At 44.5% G+C, this 22,031-nt stretch overlaps 2 protein-coding genes across 10 annotated transcripts in view; one reads left to right on the forward strand and one right to left on the reverse strand.

Moving 5' to 3' along the window:
- The window catches only part of RALGAPA1 (Ral GTPase activating protein catalytic subunit alpha 1), a 139,921-nt gene extending 121,936 nt beyond the window's left edge, over positions 1–17,985 (forward strand). For 4 of the 9 annotated variants that reach the window (XM_050335732.1, XM_050335736.1, XM_050335740.1 and 1 more), the window contains 3 exons: positions 2,850–2,974; positions 14,649–14,763; positions 16,280–17,985. In XM_050335732.1, coding sequence (XP_050191689.1) covers positions 2,850–2,974; positions 14,649–14,763; positions 16,280–16,376 — 337 coding nt within the window. In that variant the 3' untranslated portion in view covers positions 16,377–17,985. Of the gene's footprint in view, positions 1–2,849; positions 2,975–3,608; positions 3,640–14,648; positions 14,764–16,279 lie in introns of those variants that run through there. The other 5 variants (XM_050335734.1, XM_050335739.1, XM_050335741.1 and 2 more) reach the window with 3 other exon arrangements.
- A 1,831-nt stretch (positions 17,986–19,816) lies between these two features.
- Positions 19,817–21,226, reverse strand: INSM2 (INSM transcriptional repressor 2). The gene has a single exon (XM_050335770.1). It carries the CDS (start codon positions 21,224–21,226, stop codon positions 19,817–19,819), a length of 1,410 nt encoding a protein of 469 aa, XP_050191727.1.
- Between the last annotated feature and the right edge of the window lie 805 nt (positions 21,227–22,031).

Below are 22,031 nucleotides of genomic sequence, written 5' to 3' on the forward strand. Positions count from 1 at the left end.
AGACTTGGCTTTTGCCTCAGATTTTTGTTTTGGTTTTAAGCAGAGTTATGTTTTTAACAAGCTGCAGATGGTTTTGTGAAATGTTATGATGAGCAGCAACCCAGATAGCTGGATTAGTTTTCTCTGGGTGTACTGAGTATGCATTTGAATTAGACTTCTAGAACTGATAAAAGCGTATCCTCTTCACTGTGTAACAAAAACATCATTATCCTCAGTCAGCATCTATGTTGAGACTTCTTTATTTGGTTAGGAGATAGGTACCAAGACTGGAGAATGAGAATGTCCTTGTCACATTCAAAGCAGTAACTTTCCTTCATTTTACCTTATTTGTGTATAAGCTTTGGATATAATAGGATAAACTAAAAGGTTTCCTTTAGAGACCTCTGAAAGTAGACCATTTTAAAAGCAGGTAGGTGTCTCTACCCTACTTTTTCATGAAACATTTTACCCATTCAAGCAGACTTTTAAAAACAGCTTGTTTTGATAGCAGCCTGTTCTCCTGTGGGCCTTCAGCCTTTGCTTCCTGGCAGCACCTTTGGTGCGAAAAGAGAGTGATCAATTGGGAGACTATCAGTGCCAGCATGCATAGAGTGATAAGTTAACACACCACTGGGAATTTCTAGGGCCCACCAAGATACTTCACTTCTAATGTGCTAACAAGCTCATTTTTCTACCTCTTGCCTCTTCAGTTATTTTTTTTTCTCAGAAGAGCTTAGAAGTTGAGTGCATCAGGCATAATGAAAAGCTCTGTAGGAGGGAGAAGCAATAACCCCATTTTTCCCTTTTCAGCCAAATAGAAAATTAGTTTCTGGTAATACACAAAGGCCAGTATTTTTTGTGCAAGGGGCACTGCTGTGAATCAAAGGACTCTATTAACTGCAGAAAATTCAGCAGCTGTGAATCTCCCCCAATGAAAAAAAGTGCTTTTCAACAAGTTGTGAGATACGTAGTATTATTTAGACTTCAACCATCAGTTTCATCCTCTACCACTTACACATAGCCTCTTAAAAACTGTGCTATATTAGTCTCCTCTGTTAAGGCTCAATACTGTGTTTATTCCCCCAATCTTAGAACCATTACAATGGGAGATTTGTGTATTTTCTCTTGTCCCAGTGCTTCTATTACAGCTTCTCCAAACTGAGACTTCTGCTGTGGTTCAACTGGATTTAGAAAGAATTTGGAACACAGATTTTGGAGGGAAAACTGTTTCCCACTTTCATTATGTAAGCACGTTATGGTCTAAGGAAATATGATAGAAGTAATTTTATATTTTATTTCCAGATAGTATATTCTCTATACATTTTTTCATATTTGGATAGACTATAAAATCTACAGTAAATATTGTACAGAAAAAACTGCAAAAAATCGAGTAGGAAAAGTTCTGTAGTTGTTGAAGTTTAGTTTTGTAACCTAATATGAAGATTATTGTTTGGAACTTTAATTTGGTTTGGGGAATTTTATTGCTTACCATAGCTGAAAATAGTATAATTATTTATTTTAAGTATTAGCACTTGTAATTAAAAGTGCTTATCACATGTAGTGCAGTTTTTATGTTTGAATTTTTAAAAAATGTGTGCAAGATGAATATTACCTCCATTTCACAGGTGGTGAAATTGAGTCAGAATGGTAGTTTCCTTTTCCTCACTGTCCCTGATCCCCTCCAAAAGAGCAGCAGACCTGAAATCAGAACCCAGGACTTTGGAGAAAGATATTCTGAGTGAATTCCTCCACAGCATGCTGATTTGTTTGGGGATTTTTTTAAGAAAACAGAACCATGTAAGGAGAAAATTACCTCACTATCTACAAATAAATTACGAAGGAAAAAAAAGTGGGTGTAGCTGTAAATGTCAGGGAAAATTTCTTATCATTCTCTGTTTCTGTAAGATAACTGGAGAGGGTCTTCCTCATTCAACATACTGAGTCCAGCTGGAGGACTTGAAAGTTGTGCGAGAAGAGGTTAACTGATTTCTCAGTTCAGCAACTATACAACATGAAGTCAGCATGGTAGTTTTTCTTGATAATTGTATGTTGCTGCCTGCTGCTCTACATTTTGACAGCCATTTCCATAGTTGCTTTCATGAACAGCAGAAATATTCTCTCTTTTTCTCGCGCTCTCTGTGCTAACATCAAATCGGGCCTGCTGCAACAAGAAACCTGGAGAGGGTTCTTCAAAAACAACAACACTTCAAGATACCGGTCTCTCATCAATAATATTAGAGGGGGAGAACACAGGGAAAAGGAAGAATTACAGTATTTTTCCTGTCAGTGCCCTGCCAACACCCTGTTAACCAGTATTTAAGGGTCCTGTGGATTCTTTACAAATATTCTTGTTTGTTTTAATGGCATAATTGACAAGGTGTTTCTCCCTGAAATTTCACTATGTATTTATCTTAACTGTGTGTGTGTTTTTAGGGATTATGGAAGCAGTTCATTATAGGAAAGTGCAAAATCATTTATTTCATTAATGCTAAGATTATGTTTTTTGCTACATCTCTTAAAAATGGAAAAAAAATTATATTTAATTGGGACCAGAATATAGGCAAATTGGTTACTTCAAAGAGAGTATTGAAGTTGCTGTTGTTTGAAAACAATTTCAGGCAGTTTTGCGTCAGACATGAAAAAAATATGATTGAGCCATATGGTTTTACATTAATCGTGTCTATTTTACGTTTAATATTATGTCAATGCATTAGAGAATACCCTAGTTATGTAAAGAATTAAAAGTGTGTACAATTACTGAAATATATGGTGTGTATTTAACAAAATCAAGAATTCTGAATTACTGGGCACTGATATTTAGCAGCTGCAGTACATGACAGAAATTCATCCTTAATTCTTGGCTAAACCAGTTATGAGGAGAGAGCACGATACCTACAAACAATTGTTCAACATCATCTAGAGCCTACAACTTTTGAAGATTTTGCTGCTCAGGTTTTCTGTCCAGCACCTTATCACCATTTGCCCTCAGAGACAGGTAAGCAGTTAAGAACAGTTTTTATACAGTTTTGCTTGAAATGCAGTATCCGTACTTATAAAGACTGAAAACTCAGACCTTTGCACATCATTGAGGGTTACCATTAATTGGAGAGATGATACATACTTGAGAACCTGTGTGAAGTTGCCTTTAAATCTTTATTCTGTTTTCTGGCATCATGAGCCAATGCCTGGCATTAAGATTTGGCAAGCTGCTTTAATATAGTAACCAGACTCTGTATTTGTACAGAAAATTTTACCACATTCCCCTGTCAAAAGTCTTCATGGAAGCATTGATGCTCTTTCATCTAGGCTAGTTCAGGCAGAAATATTCTTTAAATACACTTCCCTCATAAGAAAGTTTTAAGGCTCGCTACCTGTTTAGAATGTAAAGTTTTAAACTGGAAATCAGAGCCTTGCAAACATTAATTTTTGTTCCCAGGTTATTAGTTGCAAAGTTGGTTTTAAGATAATTTTTACTTTCCAGTACAATACCTGTTTTATAAGAGGATACTGCATTTTCAGTTACTAATGAGAAAATCGGTAAAAGAAAATGAGTAACTCAAGGCCTTCCTGTTCTGACATTTCTTGAACTCCTTATGATTATTTCATTATTTTATTTCCCCTCTTTTTAGATCATTAAATATCAGTTCTGTTTATCTGAAGGTAAGACAAAGTGTCCAAAAACCCCTTTGTTCCTCTTACTTTTACTAGAGCACTAAGCTTGTAACCAAAGTGTATGCAAACTTTCCTTGTTGACCTTGTTCACACTAAAAAAAACAATTCACACTGATTGAGAAATGACCACTACATCTTCTAAAAGTTTTAGTCTTTTACTAACCTCAGGTCTGCATGAAGCACTAACACTGGTTCTGGGATTAAGGTAACTAATGATAGAGACAGTTGTTGAATGAGTAACACTTTATTGTGTTGACCTTTGTTTCTCAGCATGCACAAGTAGTACTGGATGGCAGTGGTGTGTTTTGTACCCTGTACTGTCTTTCATTGATGTTGTAAGACATTCTCCAGTGATAACCTAGGAGAGAAGGAGAAGAAGAATGCATAACACTTGAAATTCTTGTTCAGAAAAACCCTATTTAATGATAATCAAAATGCTTCCATGAAAAAGCTGTAAATCTAAATGAAATAAATTTTGTAAGAATAATTTGGCAAGTTGTTACCTGAAAATTTGTTTCTCAATTGCAAAAATGTATGCAGAAATTAATTCTAAATTATACCAGAATTGTGATAGGACTACAGAAAGAATGGCTGAGAGGTATTAAAATGTTGAGACTCCTTTACTTGAAAGTATAAATAATAACTAGAAATGAGGTGCAGTTTCAAAGTATAATAAGTGATACAGTTATGCTAGTGGAAATAGTTGAGACCAAAGAGAAACAAAATTAAAAGTAAGTAATGTAAAACTAATTAAATCCATATAAAAAATATTAACATAATGTATGAAAACATTTGAATGGGAAAAATCTGTAACTAGAAACGTTAAAAACAATAACCAGGGATACCAGTCCTTGCCACATTTCCTGCCTGATGGACCTAGTAAGTATTCAACACCAGACACTTTTGTATGGCTAGTATGTATTCCGTATTCTAGTGCACTTATAGCAGGTCTGCCTATTTATTTTCAGAAATCTCATTCCAAGCGAAGTCCTTCCTCCCTCTTCCTCTCGTTCTTTCTTTCAGAGTGCTTTTCTGTGCTAGTTTGGTGCATCAGAGTACTCTACTCTACAGTGGCAATTCATGTATTCTTTTAAAAATTATCTTAGTCATACTTAGTGTTCTCTAACACAATCTGAAATGAGGTTATGATTTTTTAGAAACTTGATTTTTAACTCAACCTTTCTATCAAACGTAATAATTTTCTGTAGGAATCTCATTAATAGAAGCTTGTGATGTATTTCACATCTGCACATATGTCTATGTGTGTCTACATACCACGAAACATAATGTCCTGTCCTGGAGGGCCACCTTCTTCTGAACCTTGCATTGTACAGTGCAAATGACCAAGACATCAGTGTCAGGAGCAGCCAGCAGCTTCCTAGAATGGACATGCAGCACAGTGTGACTCAGAGTCAAACAACATGTTTCCAGATCTGCCTGACTCTGAGGTTTTGTTTCAGCCCAGGGAAACTGGGGATGCTCTGGCAGTCCTGCTTGCAGCCTGATCCTTGTTCCATCTGAGGCTCCTGGAATTCTTATGCTCAGCTCTAGGACAGAGTGCCTGGAATAGCACCACACCATCTGCCTCCAAACTGACTCTGGAGGGCACAAACTGTAAAGCCTGAGTCAGGTATAAAACAACACTGCAGTTACCTGCCAAAAAGGTTACCCCAGGGCTTGGGGTTAGCCTAGAAACCACTGGTTTCCAGTTCTAGTGAAGACAGACCTGTGAGTGAGGTTGCTACAGATGACCCAAATCTCTGATGGGCTTTGGTCCCACTAGTCCACTAGGTATGCTATTTAAAAAAAATAGATATCCCCAAGTTTCCAGGGCCCCTGCGACAGGTGGATTTCTTGAAAGATGTACAGAGCACTGAACATAGGAGTGGTGCTGGAGTCCTGCCTGGGAATCCTCATGTATTCATCACACCCAAGATGACTCAGAAAAAACCTTGCAGGCTTTCTGCCCAACATGTCCATGTCATCTCAAAATTTCTGACCAGATTCTAAAAATACATCACATTTTTAAATACAAAATATTTCATTTATGTCTGGGAGTTCTTTTAATGAAAAATAATTGAACAGAAGAGGCTAGAAAAAAAATCCCCATTTTAGATATTATAGGTTTGATTCTTTAATTGTATCATGATGTCCAAGTTTACAACTGCTGAATATGTTTAATTTTATAAAATATTCTATACATTTTTTTCATCTAAGAAAGATCTGTAGAAACTATGAGGCTTCTACAGCCCATCACCAGGTATTGTCATTTTGTTGTTGTTGTGAGACCATTGACCAGTTGCAGCATGCCATTTTTTTTCATTTGAACTATGATAATCAGTGCAATTACAGAACATGTCATACAGTAACAAACTGTATTTCCTTGGCATATTTTATCAAAGGCTCAGCCCTCAGCAAAAGCTGTTTTCTTTTTTACCATGGGTGCTCTTCAATACAGTGTGATTGTGGCAGCTGCTGTTTTATCTAGAAGCTTAGTGTGCCCCATCAAAATATCTGACAAGTCCACCTTCCCATGTTTAGGAACCTGACTCACGTAGTGGATGTGTGCATTTTAAAAAAATTGAGATTTACCTGTATTTAAGCACAGAATGTAATTCAGTTGCCTCTGTGTTTTTTACGTTATGCTGTCTCTGTTAAATAGTGTAATTGCAAGTACTCTGCTAAATAGAGTAACTTGTCCTATGCAGCTATTGAGTGAACCAGATCTCTGTGACACCAGAATAGGTTGAGGGAACTGTCAATGATAAGCTCAATTATATTGAAGGGCACATTGACCTCATGATGCTAAGATTCTGAGCTTTAAAATGTACTCACATCTTGGATTTGTTTTTTTCTGTCTTCTTTTGTTCCCTTTCTTCCTACTTAAACTAGTACCTCCTTACAGTAAACTTTATGAACAAGGAGCCTCTCTACATTAGTCATAGAATTTTCCTTGTGACAAAAGCACCAGTCATTTTGGTCCCGGCAGTCACTCCTGTATTCTCAGGCCTGCGTTCAGAACAATTCTGTGTCCCACTCCCAAACTAAGTGGAGATGCCATCGTACAGGCAGGGAAGCAGTGGAATGTAGAGATAGTGATGCTTCAGCCTTGCACAAGAAAAAGTCACATTCAACAGCTCGCATCCAAATTTCTTTTGCTGCTTGCTTGTTGTGAAACTTGGAACTAATGCCTTTTTGACCCTGTACCACCCCTTTACAAATGAGAATGATGGTGCTTTTGTCAGTCTAGAAGGGTCTGAGTAACGCTTGATGGTGGTGGTTCAAGCATGTGATTGGAAGTAAAGCTGAAATACAGAAATGAGGACTTTGTGTCTGGAAGGACTGGAAGAATTTCTCATTATCCCTTCTCCAGTCCAAACTCGGGAAGACTTTTTTTCATTCCAAATCAGAACAAAACCTCAAAACTTACTGACATTTTCCAAATGGAATGTCATATTGGAACAGCTGAAGCTGAAACCTTATGCATTTCTGAACTATTGTCCTTAAGTCAACCACTTGAGTGAAGGTACATTTTGGTCCCACACTTTGAGGCGGTAAATTCAGTGTGGACTGAAACCCAAACAGATCAACTTTCTACATTTAATGAAATTGGTCCACTGAAAAAAGAGTGTGATTGTCCAACTAAAAAGCATAGTACAAGGGGATGCTAATTTTAGAAGTATTGACTTTATTTTCTTGTGACATTTGCTTGTGTAATTCTTTCCATTTTTGTTTTCAAGTGTAGGGCAAAATAGAAATTCTGTAACTGATTAACAACCACATGATACATAAGCAAAACTGCAACCTTTAGAGCCACCACTACCTCCTGCAGACTGAGATAGGACAATAATTGATAGTAATGGTAAGCTCTGTCTGAATCTTCACTAGTGGAAAGACTAATTTTGCCAGTGGGTTTCACAGATGTTAGTTGCCAGAGAGGAATAGGCTTATTAAGCTAACATGCATGGTTCCAACCGGGTTCTGAAGAGCATTCTTCACTGGTCATGAACTCGGCTGCTGTTTTTCCACAAACTTAATCTTTTATCTCTCTGTCCTTTCTCATGTGTGCCTCTTAGTTCTCTCTCTTCTCCCAGTTCTGGTCTCCCAGGTCTTTAGACCATCTTTTCCTCACTTCTTTGCCTTTCTGTGCTGCTACTTTTGCAGTTTTTCTCTCTACATTTGCTTCTCACTTCCTTTCCTCATTTCACAAAATTAGTGAGAGACTTTGACACTAGGAAGGCTCTGCTGAGCATAATGGACAACTTGGCCAAATTTGTACTGGAATTTGTAAGAGTGGCAATGAGCGCAAGCTGTACAAAAATGATTGCCCTCTTCCCTGAAGGTCAGATGGAATATGCTGAAGTATCTTAAAAGACCATCGGAATCTACCGACATGTAAAAACTATATTTTCCTCTGTGGTCATTCTGAGGCAGCACTCAGGACAACATTGATCCAGACAATGAGGTGTAATAAAGCCAGAAGCATTGAGAGTAGTCTTACCCTGTCTTAACATCAACATCCTGTCAGGCTTCTGCTCACTGAGTTTTTCAGCTTTGAAAGTCAGAACTGATGGGCAAGATGAGTTATGGCAATGCATATGTTATGATACCTCCGGATTCCTCCAGCTCACCCTACTCTCAGTCTGTGTGGAGCTAATATTCCATTTTAGATTTAAATAGTTAATTTCTGAGCAAAAAACCCAATGTCCTATTATTAGATCCTAAAATTTTTCAAATGGAGTATAAAAATGTCGCATTTCAACTTTGTTGACCCATCTTCTTGTTCAGAAGCATTTGAAGCGGCTTTACATTATGGTCCCAAAATATCATAGCATATTAGGCTATGATATGTGTCACTATCAAGCCTAAGAGGAGAAAAATATAGATCACTTCCTGACATTTTTCAACCTCTTAAAAGTCCAAACACATCTATTTTGTTTATTTTATGGAACTTTCTGGATTCACATCAATTGCCAATAAAGCCTTCATATTTAATCCTAGTTTTATGTTTTGGATAACTAAATATTTCACTGTTGTGGTTTAGGAATGGAATTCTCCAATTTAGTGTTCCCACTGAAACCATTCCAAACCACACACTGAACCATCACTTCTCCTTCCTCTTCCCCTCCTCTGTGGTGGGCTGGAGAGGAGAATTGGAGGCATAAAAGGTAAAGATCACGGGTTGAGATAAGAACAGTTTACTGGAAACAGCAATGAGATAAGAAAACAAACAATATTAGTGACAGAGGGTATAAGAAAGAGGTGAACAATTCACATGGAAACCCCCCTGACAATACCTGACTGTTCCCTCTGCTACACTATGCTGACCCAGAAGCAGCCCTTCCCCCATTCTCAGAAAAAGACATAAGGTATTAAATAGCATCAAATAACCTCTGGGTCCTAACCATGCCTCATTTTTCTGCAAAAATTAACCCTGTCCTGGCCAGAACCAGGACATTATCCACCCCTTATTCTATAGCATCTGTGTCATGCCCAAATCATACACCTTACAAATGCGTACATATATATATATAGATAGATAGATGCATATATACACAAGCGTATCATTTCCATAATCAATGGCCACCCCTCCAGGATGTCTGCTGAGTTCACTTAGTCCATGACTGTGGGTTCTATCTGTCCTAGATGTCTTCCAGGGCAGAAGAGCTGGTGTACTGTTGGCTGGTTGCATACTGCATCAGGAGCTCACGACTGGTGTATCTGGAGCAGTCCATAGTCATTGTCTGTGGTAGTTATGGCATACAGTGGTAGTGTCATTCACTGTTCTCACCCAAAAATTAAATACCCCTGCAACCTGACTTGATCCAGCTTATCCCTCAATAGCTTCTGCAGCTCGCCACATAGGACTCCATATGGCAGCTTTCCATTTTCCACGTATCCCTACAATACAGCAGGAACCGTCAGTAAAGAGACCACGTTGCTTTTCATTTGCTGGTAGCTGATTATACTGTGGGGCTTCCTCAGCATGTGTCATCTTCTTCTCTGATGGTGGTAGTCTGAAATTTTTGCCTCAGGCCAGTTCATGACAACTTCCAAGATCCCTGGGAGACCAGGGTTTCCTATTCGAGCTCACTGTGTGATCAGCACTACCCACTTACTCCACGTAGCATCAGTGGGATGATGTGTGGAAGGGACTTTCCCTTTGAACATCCAGCCCATCACTGGCAGTCAGAGTGCCAGGAGGAGCTGTGCTTCACTGCCAATCACTTCTGAAGCATCTTGAACCCCTTCATAAGCTGCCAGGATCTGTTTTTCAGTTGGGGTGTAACAGGCCTTGGATCCTTTGTATCCCCAACTCCAGAACCCCAGAGTTCATCCTTGAGTCTCCCAGGGTACTTTTTGCCAGTCTCCAGGAAGGACCATTCTCCCTGGCTGCAGTGTAGAGAACATTCTTCACGTTTCATATTCCTGTCCTGACTGGCCCAAGGGCTACTGCATGAACAAGCTTCTTTTTAATGCTCAAAAGGTGGTTGTTGTTCAGGACCCCACTTAAAATTGTTCTTTATGTCATATGATAAAGGAGGCTTACAACCTGACTGTAATCTGGAATATGCATCCTCCAAAAACTCACAGCACCTAGAAAAGCCTGTGTTTCCCTCTTGCTGGTTGGTGGGGATGTAGCTGCTATTTTGTTGAGCACATCCATTGGAATCTGACAACCGTCTCTGTCATTTTACTCCTAAAAACTGAATTTCCTGGGCAGGTCGCTTGACCTTACTTTGCTTTATGGCAAAACCAGCCTTCAGGAGGATTTGGATTATCTTCTCCCCTGTCTCAAAAACTTGCTCTGCCATGTTGCCCCACACGATGATGTCATCAATGAGTAAGTGTTCTGGAGCCTTTTCCAGTGCAGTCTGGATCAGTCCACAGCAAATAGAGGGGCTGTGTTTACACCCCTGGGGCAGTCGATTCCAGGTGTGCTGGACACCCCTCCAGGTGAAGACAAACTGTGACCTGCCCTGTGCTGCTAAAGGAATGGAGAAGAATGCATTAGCAATGTCGATGGTGGCACCACTTTGCTGCCTTGGACTCCAGTTCCTACTGAAGTTCCAGCATGTCCAGCACAGCAGCACACACAGTGGTGTGACTTCGTTCAGGCCACGATAGGTTACACTCAGTCTCCGCTCTCCACTGGACTAATGCACTGGCCATGTAGGACTACTGAAGGGTGAGTGAGTTTTGCTGACCATTCCCTGGCTCTCCAGTTCACGAATCATCTCATGGATGGGGGTCACAGAGTCCTGGTTGGTGTGGAGGTGTCAACAGTGCACTGTTGGGATAGCAGTTGGTACCTGTTGTTCTTCAACCCTCAGCAGTCCCAAAGCAGAGGGTCCTCTGAGAGACCAGGCAAGGTATTCAGCTGTCCCAAAAACCCAATGATACCCTTTTGGGTCCTTGAAATACCTTATCCTGAGGTAATCTATGCCAAGGATGCACAGGGCCTCTGGGCCAGTCACAATGGGTTGTGTTTGCCTTTTGTTCCTGGTCATGCTCATTTCAGCTTCCAGTACAGTCAGGTGTTGGGATCTCCCTGTCACCCTAAAAATAGAGATGGATTCTGCTCCTGCACATCTTGATGGCATCAGGGTTCATTGGGCTCCTGTGTCAACCGAAGCTTATACTCTTATGGGTCTGATGTGCCAGGCCATCAGATCTACACGCTCCAGTAGGTCTGATTGTCCCCTTCCTCCACCTGGCTGGAGACAGGGCCCCTTTAGCCCTGGTTATAGTACTTCTTGGTCCCTTCTTGTAAATAGAACCTGGAGGTAACATCAGCCCTCCTATTCTGTCTGAGGACTTGGAAACTGGAGCTGCATTTCCAAGAATTTCCTGTGGTTGTTCTTCCTCTCAACTCATGCACCTGTGCTGCTGGGGCAGAGGTGGGTTTTTCATCCCACTTTCTCATGTCCTCCCCATGGTCGTGTGGGTAAAACCACAGGTTACCTCATGGTGTGTCCCCTCTCTCTCGAGCAGGAGGGTGCTTGCTCCCAATAGCAGAGACTCTGGTCTGTACTGGTGGGGCATGGGACCTTTCCCTCTAACTTGCTTGAATCTTTTGAGCCTCCCTGCAGTCTTAGTCTTTCCACAGCTGAAACACAGGTCAGTTGGGAGGAAAAAAGATGCTTTTCATATTGCCAGAGTTGGGTAGTCACCTGAAACACTGTTTGTTCTCCTTTTATTGACATCAATGCCAATGAGTTGGTGCATGATGATGGTGTTCTCCGTACAAACTTCTGCCACATGGATTGTGTACACTGGACTTCATCTGGATCTACAGGGGGACTCGTTATTTGAATCCCTGTAGATTACCCCCAGCACAACCAATTATCTCGGATACTGGATACTTTTCTTCATGGCCTTCCACCTGCTTGGACACCCCATTAGATCATCCTTGAGAGAATACCTTTCCCTCATGCTTGACAGAAGTCACCTCCAGAAGCAGAGAGTTTCTGTCCTCTTCCCAATCCCCATGTCAATGCCCAGCTCCTGAGACAGGGATTGCAGTTGCTCGGCTTCACTACCATCTAGTTTCATATCGTGGGCTGTGATATCCCAGCACTGGAGCAGCCAGGTCACCAGGGGCTCTCCCGACTGCTGGCTGACATCTTTTTGCATATCTCACACCTCATCCGGGGATAGAGATCAGGTGATTATCTCTGGCCCTGCCTCTTGCTCCTGTTTTCTGAGGGCCCTGCTTCCTCTTCATCCCTCACTAAGCAAACTGATTTGGTCTTGGATTTCTTCTTCTGTATGGGGGCAACTGCTACTGGCACAGGTTGTTCCCCTGGTTCAGCTGCAGTTTGAGTGGCCAAGGTCTGCTTTCCTCCTCCTTCCCCTGAGGGTGCTGTCTGGCATATGAGTAGTGTTCAATATACAGTAGCCAGGGCTCAACATACTGCAATAAGTTGCCCCTCTCTGGAGGTGCCAACAGCATTCTCCTTGCAATTATTCTGTCACTTTAACAGGGTCCTGTAGTTGTTCAGGGTGAACTTCCAAATTGTTGGAGCAGAGAATTTTCCCCAAAACTGGCCCATTTTCTCCCACCTTCCAACTCATAACTGTCCTAACCCTACACATGGTGTAGATTGTACTCAGGAAACGTAGCAACATAGCATGCTTTCCTTAACCTCCAGAGGGAATTCAGAATTCTCAAAAGCTGTTACAACAAGCCTAAAGGAGAAAAAGGGGTGAAAAGCTGAGGAAAATCATCCTTCATCTTCCCACAGGATGGGAACAATTATTAATAGAATATTGGAGGTACTGCCCAAGGCAGGGGTTGGAGAGGAACACTGAATACACATCCTAAATGACCCTCATTGCCCTTGATATTATGATACTCAAAACTGAAATCATGGAGTGCATCCACGTAGAAACCCTGATCCCTCTCCCTGCTCTGAAAAAAGAGCACTGTGATGGGCAAATAGTGCATATACAGAAACATATGGAGGGTTAGGTACCACCCCCACATGAACAGACCAAGCAACATTGTGACCAGTGACTCTGGACCTAATACAACTAATGCTTAGATCAAGTTTGTTCCCAACCTGCTCTGGTCAGATCTGACCCTTTATTAGGCACCAAATAAGGCTGTCATGGTTTAGGAATTATATTCTCCAATTTAGCATTCCCACTGAAACCATTCCAAACCACATGCTGCACCATCACTTCTCCTCCCTCTTCCCCTCCCCTGTGGTGGGCTGGAGAGGAGAATTAGAGGCATAAGAGGTAAAGATCACAGGTTGAGATAAGAACAATTTACTGGAAACAGCAATGAGATAAGAAAACAAACAGTAACAGCAACAGTAGGTAATGGCAGAGGATACAAAAAAGAGGTGAACATGCTATGCTGACCAGGAAGCAGGCCTTCCCCCATCCCCTGAAAAATAACATGAGGTGGTATAGAATAAGCTCTGGGTCCTAGCCATACCCCATTTTTCTGCAAAAATTAACCCTGTCCTGGACACAACTAGGACAATTGTGGAGAGAGATACTAACATTTTATACTGAAAATTTTAAAACTATGAAAAGGAAGCAAAAACCTGCAGAATTTTTATATTCCACATTTAATAAACACATGTGTATGTGCATATGTATGTATATATAGATATATGTGCTTATCTAAAATTCAGATAAATTTAGTTACTAATTAGTCTGTTGATTGCTGTTACTCTTCACTCTTCTGGTGTGATATGTTCAGATGTGAAAATCACTTTACATGACTTCTGTTCTTCAATAGCTCTAACTTTGTTTAAAAAATGTGATTACGTGTGAATTTGTGCTTCTGTCTGTAGGAATTAAAAACAAAATTTTAAGCTACAAGTGGAATAATACCTTAATGGGGCAGGTTAAGGTTTTCTTTATCCACCCCGTAAGAAAATTCCACACTAGGATTTAACCCTTTGATGCAGACTAGCTTAAAACCAGCTGTTTTTTCCTTCTTTACATGATTTCAGGAGTCTGTTGTTGAGACTGGCTATAATTTTAACATATTCAATGCTGTGAAACGGCTGGGGAGCAGAAGCCATATATTGAGTTGCCATTCGTTTTTCCTTCTTGATTGTGTGTATGTGTGTGAGTTTCACAGATGTTAAGCAAGCATTTCAGACAGTGTTTAGGATGTATCTCAGTTGCTGTTAATAAGATTGCTGGAGCTGGATAATGTTATAGAATTCTTTTCTTTCTCTCTCCCTTCTTTTTTTTTTTCTTGTAATGCTTAGTTGGTAAGTATGATGCTGGATTTCAGAGCTGTTGCTTCATTGCACATAACTAACTCATCACTCTCTTTAACCTGTAGCATGAACAGCAATTGCATAATGAAATTCGAAATTCCTTTTCCTGTGCTCATCTGTTAATACCCTTCAATCTCTGCGGTTCGTGTTTCATGTCTCACACCTGTTATCTTTTATCTTTTCTCCTCCCCCTTCCTCACTTCTTTCCACTCCTCCTTCCTCATCACTTCTTCATTCTCAACAAAGAAAGAAATGCTGTGATATTTCTTCTCCTTCCAAAACCTCCACTAGAAAGCATTGGCCACATCAAGGTAAAGGGCAAAGGCTTGAAACGGAAGGTCTTTCACGCTAGCTGTGAATGGTATGCTGTGCAAAACAACAACGGTTATTTTCTATTCTCTAATTTCCACCATTTGAAATGCTTTAATTCCTTGTAAAATCAGAACAAGATAGAATTTCAGAAAATGCGAATGCATGTTTCCCTGCCTGCCTTTTTCTGTAAGGCACAGTGAGTCAGACATTATCGTGCTTTTCCAGATTGTTTGGCAATGAAGTACCTAGTTCATGAACAGAATTACTGTCACCAGCTGGGGAACAAATAACAGCCCTTTCTTTCCCCTGTCACTCTGATGGTTCATGTCAGTCTGAAGATAGAAAGTACCATGATGTCCCTCTGGAGCAGGCAGGTGAGGGACCAGGCAAAGAGGACAGCCAGGTCACTAAATACCAGAGGTTTATGACAATGTTTTAAATGTACTCCTTGACTTCTTAACTGATGACCTCACTTGATTTGAGAAGAGTCTTTCAAAATAAATCATGACCAGTTTTGAGTTATTTTTGCACCCCTTTTAAAGAATTACCAATAATAGCATGATGTGGAAGAAAAAGCAGGTGATTTCAGGCTTACTGAAGTCAGCAGGGGTTTCCCTGTCAACACCTGCAGGACTTTCTGTCTGTAATTTACACAGGTCAGAAGCCTTCAGTGGCGATTGAAGTAGTTGAGTTCAGTCACACTGTCAGTCTCTGTGAATGGCTAATTAAAATGCAGTTTAATTTTATGGATGGGAGTTCATAGTAATAATTTTCTCTAACGTGGGAAGGAGAATGTAATTTTGATTTAATGTTTTCTCCTTTTCCTTCTGTATCTTTATGGAAGATTTGGAGACATGCTGTTTGTAAGGAAAAGCCTCATGCCCTTGAAGTGAGGATGCAGGGCCCACTGGAGCATAGCTCTGGGCACTGGACTAATGAATTACCTACTTTTATCTCAAATTCATCTTGTTCCTTTTACAAAGAAACATTAACGTATAGTGCTTCCAGTTAGTATGATCTGTTCAAGCTTCTGCCTTGTGGGCCCTGTAGGAATTTGCCTTTTGAAGCACCAACTAAAGTTGGGATGGGAGAAGGTGTTTTGCTCTCCCAGTTGGCCCCAAATTCACTCCACCTCTTCAGCTGCATTCCTAGAGCTCCCTTCATGCGCAATGAGCTGTTAACCTTCATGTTCTCATTAAAGATTGGATTCTTCTGGGTTGTGGTTTGAATAACGACTCCCCATCCCTGCAAGGGAACTGGAGGTGTTTGTTCTCCTGGTTAGTGGGAGAACATCTCCCACTTCAGTGCTGCCTCAATTGCTGAGAGCAAGGGGGTTCTGCAGTCCCATAGCTCAGTGGTTTCTGGCATCATCTTTTCTCTAGGGGTGGATTTGTGGCAATTGCTAACTCCATGAGCAATACCATCACCCACAGCTGGTAAAGGGCTAGGAGATGCTGTGGCAGTGACAGCAGCACTGAAATTCCTCCCTGCCCCTTGCTAAGAGATCCCAAGCGACGAGTGCGGAAGGCGGCACTGACCCGTCTGGTTCTTGCTGTCCTCTTCAGGCTTCTGCCCAGAGACTCAGCCGGGAGAAACTCCAGCAGCAGCAACAGCACAGGTGGATGGAACAGACTTAGCCTCTCCAATGTCTCCTCGGACTAGCAAGAGCCGCATGTCCATGAAACTGCGCCGCTCCTCTGGCTCAGCCAACAAATCCTAAGTGGCAAGATGCCTGAAGCTTTCTAGTGAACAGCAATTGGCCACCCTTCCCACAGCAACTCAACACTGGGGTTTTTTTTCACCGCTCATACCTTTCACTCAAGGGTAATGTCTCTCATGTGTGTGCGCCTGTGCCCTGCGTGCTCCTTTTCTGTATGTTTATTTTAAACGGTGACACTGGAATTTTACTTTGATATTTTAGTGTTGGTTTTTTTTATCAAACTTCAGTCTGCCTGCTTTTTTTTTTTTTTTAATTGCAGTGCAGTTTGTCCTCTGCACTTTTACCTTCCTGGATGATTATGGTATCTTAACAGTAGTCATTTTTAACTCTGGTTGATCTTGAGTTACATATGGAGTTGGAGACTGCAGCTGGATCACACTGTATTTATTGTGCCCCATTGCAATTTTCTCTGTAACAAAGAAAGAAATATGTACAATTTGAAAATGAATGTACAATTTTAAATTGACGTTGCATATGTAAAGTCTTTGTCAGATGTCACAATGTTAATGCACAGGATGTGTACAGGTTATTTATGTTGAGAATAAAATAGTTCAATGGCCTTTCAAGCATTACAGCGTCCAAATGAAATAATTTGCTCATAGCACCAATTCTTTCTTCACAAAGTAATGTATCATTTCATAATTCTGCAGATAATCTATGTCAGAAAAAAAAAAATCACTGTGCTGAAATTCTTCTTATGCTTGGCTTCCAAATATTTTTATAATGTTTGCTTTTCCAAGTAGTATCAATAGTAAATGCCATCAAGTTTCATGGGTTTTAGCCTTTATCATTGGGCTGCTCCATCTAGATGTATATTCTTTTTTCTTATGTTAAAAAAAAATTAAAAACAAACACTTTCCTAATAGAAATTCATTGCTGTGATGATGGGTACTAGGGAAGAAAAGGGAACATGCTTTGGGAGCCTGGCCTGAAGTGCTGTCGATTTCAACCCTGTGAGCGCAGATTAGTACACGAGTTCCACCCACCCAGAGGTATTTTCCTACAGAAGGTGAAATGCTCACATTTTGAGTCTAGTAAAAAAATGCTGTTAACAAAATGTAGCATGGCATCGGTACTAACTGCATGTGTAAATATATCATATGGGCAACAATAAAAAGAGAAATTATGTATTGTCATTCATGTAGTATCAACAAATTTGTAATGTTGAAAAGAAGACATGCTATTTAATAATACAATAAAATTATTCTTACCACCTTTTGTATATTAGTCATTCACCTCACTAACTAGATTCTGACTCCAATTTATGGAAGAATTATGTACTACGTACACATGGAGCAATTGAGTGCAATACACAGCTTAGTTTTCTTTTGTATTAAAAAATGTACAAGTTCTTAGGAGCTCTTTCCCAATGAATCAGAAGAATGCCAGACTGAAAACTCTTCCCCAGATCTAGTAAATGCATTGCATGTAATATAAAGCACAGGACGTTCTCTCCTGCTGGTTGTTCAAGTGCTGATTTTGGGAGCAGTTAATAACCATCACGTTTGTGTGGTCTGGAGCCCTTCGTCTTCGACTACACAAGTGGAGAAAGGAGAACGATGATTTAAAAAAAACATAGCGACTTTCTCCAGGAGTGAACTCATTAAATGCATAAATGGGCATTTTTATCCAAGTCTTTGTTACCAACAAATGACAGAAAAATGCACAACTTAAAATAACGTTTTATTTTTGTCATATGAAAAGAGTGAGATGTGAGTTTTGCCTCCTCTGTCAGAGAGCAAATCTTGGCTATATTAGGTTATATTGTTTTAATTCAGTTGTCCGGGTCCTGGAACTAAAATGACAAAAGTCCATGAAGCACATTTAAAATAAAGCATTATCACTTGCTTGCAGTCTTTGGGCATGATACATCTGCATCTTTGTTGTGTGAAGCAAAATGTAAAAGTACAGAAATAATGGCTTTAGAGGATGCTAATCAAGAGATGGAAATATTTTGCATGCTTTATTTCAAAGAGAGTGTTAGAACAAAGACTACAACTGGGATTCGTTTGGTTTTTCGGAAATCACCAGCTGACCCACTTTGCCCTGCTGAATTGAAAAAAGGCATGAGCTATGTTTTAAATTTTTTATTGAATTTTTTTGCCCTTATTTTTAGCCTCATCTGCTATAACATTAAGAAACAAGCACTCAAGTGGAAAATAAATAAATAAATAAATAAATAAATAAATAAATAAATAAATATGGCTGGAATGTCAATAGCTGGTAAATTCAACAGCATTTCAAAGCATTTGGCCAGAGAGCACTGTCAAAGCCAGGGAATACTCACCACAGGATGCTTTGTTTAAGTGTTGTTAGGGAGAAGGAAGGTAGCCTGTCATCTGCACTTTAGCAACATGTCTAAAGACTGTTTCATGTCCTAATTTCAGCTGGTCACAAGACTTGGAGGAACTCACATCAAAAGCGCAGCTCACAGGGGAGAGGGGTTGGAGCCTCCTGAAAAGGCCAGCTGCAGACAGGGTCCTTTCTGCCTGCATACGATGCAGGGGCTGGCAGGGCCACACGCTGCCCAGCCAGGTGACACTGAACTGCGCTCCTGGCTACCATCTACGCTGCAGTAACAAGCCACTAACGGAGCAGGTTTTGGAATGAGCAGCTGCCAGATACGTGTTTTGCCTATTGCACAGTCGCTAGAGTACAGAGACACAGAGTAAGCGGGAGATGCATACGTAGATCAACACCTCGTATTTCAATTAAGCAGACAGCACAATTAATTTCCCATACGTTTTGCTAGCTATTATATGACTTGACATTGACTTAATATGAACATTCACTTTCTTGACTATCTTAGTACAGAGTACAGCAAACAAAACACCTCACCATAACTTAAGTGTTGAAGCTCAGAGGCTAAGGCTATTAAAGTCACTAGATCAGGCTCCTTTTCTCACGAAAAATAATTCCTCTCTTTAAATACCGTATATACAGCTGTATTTCTATCCGAGAGTCGCTACGGAAGATGTACTAGCGGTGGGCCCGTACCGGCGCCCGGGCACTGCCCGCCTCCCTCCAGATGCTGGCAGGACTCCTCTGCTACTGCCGCCAGCCCGGGACCGTGCCCACAGCCGCCCCGGCAGCTGGGGACTGCGCGGTCCTCCCACCCGTGCGGGGCTCGGTTTGAGTGCTGCTGGCCGGCCCCGCGGAGCGGCGGCGGCGGTGCCGCCCGTGGGCTGAGCCCGCTGCCGTGCCCGTGCGGGGCGTGCATCGCTACCCACCGGCCGGAGAGGCGGCCGGCGCGAGTCCGCGGGCGGCTTTCTCCGCCGTCGTAACCGTGAGAGCCGCGACTTTCCATAGGAATTACCTCGTGGCCAGGACCCGCTCGGCTAGCCCGGGCTCTCGGAGCAGTCCCACCGAGGCGGCCGCGGACCTAGCAGCCCGGCCGGACGGGCACTTGGAGCAGCAGGACCTGCCTGCTCTCCGGCGGGTGGCACTTGCTGGCGTGCCGCGCCAGCCCGGGCGCGCTGAAGAAGGTGGCGGGGCAGTGCTTGCAAGGGAAGCCCTGCCGCTCGCCGCCCGCCGCGCCGCCCTCGGGGACGCTGGCGGGCGGCGGTGGCGGCAGCAGCAGCTCCTCCCGCACGGCGTGCCACAGCCGGTGCTTGTCCCTGATGTCCGCCGAGGGGAACCGGGCGCCGCAGAGGTGGCAAGCGAAGGCTAGGGGCCCTCGCTCCGGCGGGCCGAAGGCGGCCGGCCGCGCTGCCCCGTGGGTGCCCAGGTGCTTGCGGAGGTAAGCCTGCCGCCGGAACCGCTTCTGGCAGCAGGGACAGGCGAACGCCTCCCCGCCGGGGCCGGAACCACCGCCGTGAGCTGGGCCGGGGCTGGAACCGGGGGCGGCGGGGACGCCGCCGGCGCTGTCCACGCCGCCGCGGTGCTGACGGGTCGGCGTCGGGGGCTGTGGCGGGGGCGCGGCGGGGCCGCGGAGCCGCCGCTCGGGGCTGTTCTCCTTGCCCGGCAGGGCGGCGGCGGCGCCGTCGATGCTGGGGCCGGGACGCGGCTTGTGCCAGCGGCGATGAGATGCCAGGTTGGCGGGGCAACTGAAGATCTTGTGGCACTCGGGGCAGCGGTACTCGACGCGCACGATGCGGGAGCAGCGGTGCTGGGCCAGCGCCAGCGGGTCCGCGTACTGCTCCTTGCACAGCTGGCAGATGAACTCGCCCAGCGGCGTGCGACCCGCCGGCGGCCCCGGCCGGCCCTCGGGCCCCTCCTCCTTGATGCGCAGCCCCAGCACGGGCGAGGTGGTCACCTCGTCGGCGAAGCTCAGCTTCCGCGTGGCCTTGCCCTTCTTGGCCGGCGCCTTGGCCCGCGACGGCCGCTTCAGCGCGGGCACCGGCGGCGGCGGCGGGGCGGGCAGGGGTGTGCGCGGCTGCAGCAGCAGCTTCTCGGCGGGCGGGAAGGAGGCGGCCAGGGGGAAGGACTCGGCGGAGGCGGGGGAGCTGAGGCACCTCTCGAAGAGAGCCGCCCGCGGCCCCGCCACGCTGCACGGCCCCGTCACCCCCCAGGCGGCCGGACCCTCCGGCGGAGTGACCCCGGGGCCGCCGCAGCCGCCGCCGGGGGGCCACGTCGCGGGGCAAGCGGCGGCGGCGGCGCCCTCCTCCTCCTCGCCCTCCTCCTCCTCCTCCGCCCCCTGTCTAGCGGTGGGGCTGTCCCCAGCGGAGGGTGGCGGCGGTGGCGGCGGCGGAGGGGCGGGCGGCAGGTCCCGGTCCGCGTCCCGCTCCCGCGGGCGAGCCCGGTAGGAGCCTCCGGGGCGCCGGCTGCGCTTGACGAGGAAGCCGCGCGGCATTGCGGGGCGGTGCGGGGCGGCGGGAGCGCAGCACCACCGGCCCGCCCGGGCTTTATAAGCCCGGCGCCCGCTCCCGCCCGGGCGTCATCCACTCCCCGGCCAATGAGGAGTTGGGGCCGGCGCTGCCGGGGCGGGCGCGCTCGGGCTGCGGGGACGGGCGGCGTGTCCCGGGGAGCGCACCCCGCGGCGCCCTGAGCGACCGAGTGGGATGTGGGGCCGGGAACGGGTCAGAGACGGGAGAGACCCTGGTGTGGGTCACGGTCGCTGCCCCTCGGCCGACCGGCCCGGCAGGGCTCGGCAGGAGCGCCTGTCGTGGGTGTTTGTGCCGGAGCCTTTATCCGCCGCCGGGGCCGCACGGACCGCCCCGCACGCCTTTCCACTGAAGGGAGCCAAGACCTAGGAACCGGCTCCGTCCGTCTGCACCGCCACATCGGGAGTTTTCCCTAAAGTAGCCGGAAAGCTCGGGTACTGCGGTGAGGTCCCAATGCAAGAGCGGGGCTGACACCTTCGCGCAAAATGCTAAATCACGGCTCTACGTAGTGGCCGTGACTGTGGTCCCCTAGCAGCCTCACCCGCGGGCAGCCTCCCGAGCCCAGGGGAGGCAAGACTGAGGTGTGATGCAGAAGCTCCCGAACCTCCCCCACCACGCCGCCCCGATGCAACTCCCGGCCCGTTCGTGGGTGCCGAGAGCCTGGTGGCAGCTGGTGCGAGGCAGGAGTTGCGTTTGCTAAACCACCGAAAGCCTTCTTAGCAACGCTGCTGTTCCTACGGGCAATGAAGCGCAAAGCGCAGTGGCAGCGGCCCC

The sequence above is a fragment of the Myiozetetes cayanensis genome, unplaced genomic scaffold, assembly GCF_022539395.1.
Source record: "Myiozetetes cayanensis isolate MyiCay16 unplaced genomic scaffold, myiCay2020 scf6-25, whole genome shotgun sequence".
Classification (NCBI taxonomy): Eukaryota; Metazoa; Chordata; class Aves; order Passeriformes; family Tyrannidae; genus Myiozetetes; species Myiozetetes cayanensis.